We start from the raw sequence: 5,968 nt of genomic DNA on the forward strand, positions 1-5,968 counted from the left end.
TTGTAAGAGTTTGAGATCATATATTGTGATAAATTCACCCTTGTTTTCTGGGAGAACATCTTAGTCTTGTTCAGAGAAATTTATTCCCCCTTTTAATTTAGGATTGTTTTGTTTTAGTCTGTGAAGAATATTATTTAAATTTTGGTGGTGATTGCCTTGTGCAAATAGAAAAATTTAAGTAATGTGCCCATCACCACAATATGAAAAAATATTATATTCTATTACATTGTTTATAAGTGGCATATGATACCACTGTGTAACCATTTTCTTCTAGACCACTGAGTATATGAAGACATGATCTATGATCATTAACTCCCACTACTTATCTGCTGAACTGTATACAGTAAACTGAGTATCTTCGATATTGCTTTATGAGATTCCAACATGAAGAACACCACAGAAGCAATTGCATTTATTCTCAAGGGACTCACCGACAACTCTGAACTACAGATCATTCTCTTTTTTCTCTTCCTAGCGATTTACATTTTTACTCTAATGGGGAATGTAGGACTAATCGTATTAGTCATTGGAGATCCACAACTCCACACCCCCATGTACTGCTTCCTCAGTGGACTGTCTTCTGTGGATGCCGGCTATTCCACAGATATCACGCCAAATATATTAGTGGGTTTTATGTCAAAAAACAAAATCATTTCATTTCATGGCTGTGCAGCACAGATGTTTCTTGCTATTACATTTGGAACAACAGACGGTTTTCTCTTAGCAGCAATGGCTTATGATCGCTATGTAGCCATTCACAACCCACTTATGTATGCAGTGAGTATGTCTCCTAGAGTCTATGTGTCACTCATCATTGCTTCCTATGCTGGTGGAATTCTGCATGCTGTTGTCCACACAGTGACCACGTTCAGCCTTTCTTTCTGTCGTTCTAATGAAATTAGGCACATATTTTGTGATATACATCCTCTACTTGCTATTTCCTGCTCTGACACGTATGTAAATGAGCTTCTGCTCTTCTTCTTTGTGAGTTCCATAGAACTAGTCACCATCCTGTTTATTCTGGTCTCTTATGCTTTTATTTTGTTGTCAATTCTTAAGATGAATTCAGTTGAAGGGAGGAGAAAAGTGTTCTCTACGTGTGGAGCTCACCTCACTGGTGTTTCGATTTTTTATGGCACTATCCTCTTCATGTATGTAAGACCTAGTTCCAGTTATTCCTTGGAGCGTGATATGATAGTGTCATCATTTTATACCATTGGGATTCCAATGCTCAATCCCATCATCTACAGTCTGAGGAACAAAGATGTAAAAGAGGCAATGAGAAGAGTATTGAGAAAAAAATTTCATATTAAATATTAAATTAAAAAAATTAAACTCCATTTTAAGCTTATCTTTATGACATGCTCTTAATAAATACTTTAAATATATTTTATTACTTATTTTATGTTGCATTTTTCATCTTCTCCCATAATACATCCAAACATAAAATCACCATTGCTTGTGAGTGCTTACACCATGTGAGCTGACCTACAAGAGTCAAGGCAATTCTCCCAACCCATTACCCATCTCAGCCTAGAAGCTCTGTGATTACAAATGCTTGTTGTCATCTTTGGTTTTATGTGTATTTTAGGGATTCAAGTTCATAGCATCACACTGCTTAGCTAATGCTTTGCAAAATGAGCCATCTGCTTTCAATTCAGTGCTTAATTATTGAAGAATGTAAAATTCCATTTAAGTTTAATAATCATTATTTTTAATTATCCATTGTCATTACATATCCATTTTCAAAATTAAGATGATAATCATATTCAGCTTTCTACATGGTATTTACATAGCTGAAGATGTGGCATCTGTTTATTTCTTAAAATCTGTATCTGTGCACACAGATATTCTAGGCATAATCACATACAAATCTGCTAAAATGATTGATAACAGGGTGTTAGATTCAGTTGATACTTCTTACACATTTCTTTATGCTTATTTTTCCCCATGGCATTAGCCATACTCACGATTTTATTTTGGATGCATATAGCATGTTTGACTTCATTGGGGTACTGTTGAAGAAAGCACTATTTAAGGAGAAATGTGTTTTGTGTCACATATCTATATGATTTTTTTTTTGAGATAGGGTTCTCTGTAGCTTTGGAGCCTGTGCTAGAACTAGCTCTTGTAGTCCAGACTGACTGGTTTCACAGAGATCCACCCTCCCCTGCTTCCCTAGTGCTGGGATTAAAGACATGTGCCACTACTTCTGGGTATAATTTTTTTTATCAAAACTCTCCAAACTGGCACATTTTATTTATGCAATTATATATCAAGTTACCAATAAATAAATAACATTTTAAAACATATTTTAAAAGCTATATATTACTTGTGGAATTTTCCAATGATTCATAATTTGGTCTGTTAAGACAATAAAGTCCCTCTTTCTTCAAATACATGGGCACTCAAAAGATATACATTAGCATTTAATTATGCAGATATATGCTTATTATGTTGGATTCCTTGGGTTGTGATTTTCCTTTTAATACTTTCTGTAAGGCTGGATTTGTGGCTACATATTGTTTAAATTTGTTTTTATCCTGGAATATTTTGTTTTCTCCGTCAATAGTGAACGAGAGCTTGGCTGGGTATAGTAGTCTGGGCTTGCATCCATGGTCTCTTAGTTTCTTCAGTACCTCTATCCAGGACCTTCTGGTTGCATGGTTTCCATAGAGAAGTCCGGTGTAAGTCTGATAGGTTTACCTTTATAAGTTACTTGACCTTTTTCCTTTGCAGTTCTTAATATTCTTTCCTTAATTTGAATGATTTGTGTTATGATTTTTATATGGTGAGGGGATTTTTTTTTTGATCCAGTCTATTCGGTGTTCTGTATGCTTCTTGAACCTTCATAGGGATATCGTTCTTTAGGTTGCCACTACTTCTGGGTATAATTTAAATAAAATTTAAGTTGATGTTGGAAATCAAAGATTATTGGAACGATTTGAATGAATTGCATTTATTTTCTTGTAAAAAGTCATTGTGTTTTATGAAGAGAAATATCTTTGTTTGAGCATATTATCTACCACTGTCTGTGGTTTACTATGGCATATAATTGTGAGGTTGTTTATAATAGAGACTTTTAATAATATGAGAATGTTACATGGAAATTTCTGACGTATTGGTAATCTGACTTGTTGCTAATTCACTGTCAGGATTTTCTGCGTTTTACCATGTGAAGAAATCATGACTTATTTCTTGGTGTCAGAAAAAAAAAACTGAAATTAAATAAAATACTCTCTGTGATTATGGAAATTGATAGACCTACCTATGGTACACAAAAGAAGATAATGACTCACTTTCTCCCAGAATTTTTCAGTAACAAATAATTCATTATTTAGGACTTACCTGATTACTCATTCCCTGACTAAATCCAATCTCAGGACAATGGGTTAAGTTTATAACAGTCAGAACAATATTGTACCAATGGGTACATCTTACCTAGAAGGTTGTCATTGTAATTTGCAGAGTTAACAGCTGTTTAATAAAGTCAATGCCCATTCTCCCTTATTAGCCTGCATAGATCTCTTGCATTAATTAAGTTATGATGTAGAGAGAAGTTATTCAGAACAACTATAGCTTGGTTTTTCCATATTATATATTGTGGGTCCTAGGTTGCCTTCAGGAACTGAGTCTTATATAATTCTGGTGTGCAAGCAAGAGGAATAACAAGAACCTATGTTGTTTTGGAGCTTCTGTGTCATTTGTAACCAATGACTCTTATGTGTGTCTCCCACATCTGAGTATAATAACCCAAAACTCCTAGAAACATCATTATCCAGCTATGCAGGGTCTTTTAGTTCTAATTATTTTTAAATGTATTTTAGTTGGATGTTGGCTTTTAGGTTTCCATATTGACTTTTCCTAAACCACTTAGGTACAGCACCCTCAATCCATGCTTACTAGTTTTTCTCCTCTGCCAAATTTCCTCCTACATTTAATTTTACCTTTATTCTTTCTTATCGCCTTTGCTTACTGCATTCCTCCTAACTGGCTTCTTTGCAATTTCCTCTCATGCACATCCATGTTTACACACAAAGTAGAACCCACATGCTAGAGTTAGCATGAAGCAATTGTCTTTCTAGAACTGGGTCATCACTCAGTACACTTTTCTGAGCAAAACTTTCTTGTCAGTGGAAATAAATGGGCTGTTCCTGCATGACAGATCAAATGAAATGAGAAACTGATGTCAAATAATTGTTTTCATGGATCTCAAAATCACACTTTAGCTTTCAATAGGAATATTCCATTACATATAAAATATATATGTGAGTATATAAATATGTGTGTATGTGCAAGTGTGGTTTTGTAGCAAAAGGCCTTGAATTTGGAAGAGTGAGGAGGAACATATAGGAGGGTTTAGTGGGAGAAAAGGTAAGGGATAGTGGTATAATTATACTACAATATCAAAAAGCAGAAAAAAACAAATTTAAATATGAAGATAATCATATACCACAGAGAAACAACCAATAAAAATAAAGAAAAAAACAGTGTGGGTTTATGAAATGACTAAGTAGATATGATTCCTGACAAAAGATAATATATTCGCCTGACCACATGAGTTTTATCTCTGTAATATCAAAGGTGGAGGGAAAGAAAGATCCACGTCCCCAAGTTGTCTTCAGACTTTTTGCCATGTACCATAGCATGTAAACACACACAGACACATGATGGATAGATGTAACAAATGACTTTTCAAGTCATTTAGTTTAATTAAAATGTTGTGTTCAGATTTTTTGGTTTATTTCAAAGAAACAGTAGAGCTGGAGGTAAAAAAAATGTTTCACTGTAAGAAATGTGAATTTATTCACAAAATTACTTCTCAAGTAGTCATCCTATGAAAAATTTTCCTTCTGGGGAAAAAGAAAACATGCTTTGAGAATCTCTACATGAGGATTTTGCATTTGGGACTGTTACATAGTGCTTGCTAACAGTTTATCACAAATTACACAAGAATCATTTAATCACAGGTTCCTGAATAGCCAGTTTCTTCTTAAGTGTAGCAAAATTAACCATGTATTTGTGACCAAGAACAATATTCACACAAAAATATTTATTTAAGTTTTATCAAAATTATTTGGTATGCAGGAGAAAGAACTCATTTTTTAAAAAATGTTACCTGAGAAAGAGAAAGATGATTGATGTCTTAAAATAATTTCTACAGATGTCTGTTAGGGTTTGTAAGAGACTTGACTCTAGAGAAGTTCCCAGGTCCAAGGAGATGTCTTCAGCTTGTTCCTTGGGCAGCAGAGGAGAGAGTGCCTAAACTGGCCTTGTCCCATAGCCACGCTGATGAAATCCTTACATATCACCATAGAACCTTCATCTGGCAATAGATGGAGATAGAGACAGAGTCCCACATTGGAGCTCTGGACTGAGCTCCCAAGGTCCAAATGAGGAGCAGAAGGAGGGAGAACATGAGCAAGGAAGTCAGGAACGCGAGGGTTGCGTCCACCCACGGAGACGGTGGGATTGATCTAATGGGAGTTCACCAAGGCCAGCTGGACTGGGAGTGAAGGAGCATGTGATCAAACCGGACTCTGAATGTGGCTGTCAATGAAGGCTGACTGAGAAGCCAAGGACAATGGCACTGTGTTTTGATTCTACTGCATGGACTGGCTTTGTGGGAGCCTGGCTTGTTTGGATGCTCACCTTCACAGACCTGGATGGAGGGGGGAGGACCTTGGACTTCCTAAGGGGCAGGGAACCATGACTGCTCTTAGGACTTAAGGAGGGGGGGAGTGGACGGGGAGGGAAAAGGGAGTTGGGGAGGAAATGGAAATTTTTAATAAGTAAATACATTTAAAAAAATAATAATTTCTAATATATCACATACTACTAATTAAAGTCATGACATGTTTGTAATTTGTAACCATGCACATTTCATGCAAACATGGATTAATGGCTAAATTTTATCTGTTTTTTTAAATATATATATATATATATATATATATATATATATAAATTA

At 35.3% G+C, this 5,968-nt stretch overlaps 1 protein-coding gene across 1 annotated transcript; it reads left to right on the forward strand.

Annotated features, from left to right (window-relative positions):
* Positions 1-384: 384 nt before the first annotated feature.
* LOC148122522 (olfactory receptor 5T18-like) lies at positions 385-1,320 on the forward strand. The gene has a single exon (XM_087903850.1). The coding sequence runs from the start codon at positions 385-387 to the stop codon at positions 1,318-1,320; it is 936 nt and encodes a 311-aa protein (XP_087759976.1).
* Positions 1,321-5,968: the final 4,648 nt, after the last annotated feature.

Source organism: Myodes glareolus, chromosome 3, assembly GCF_982192425.1.
Source record: "Myodes glareolus chromosome 3, mMyoGla1.1, whole genome shotgun sequence".
NCBI classification, from domain to species: Eukaryota; Metazoa; Chordata; class Mammalia; order Rodentia; family Cricetidae; genus Myodes; species Myodes glareolus.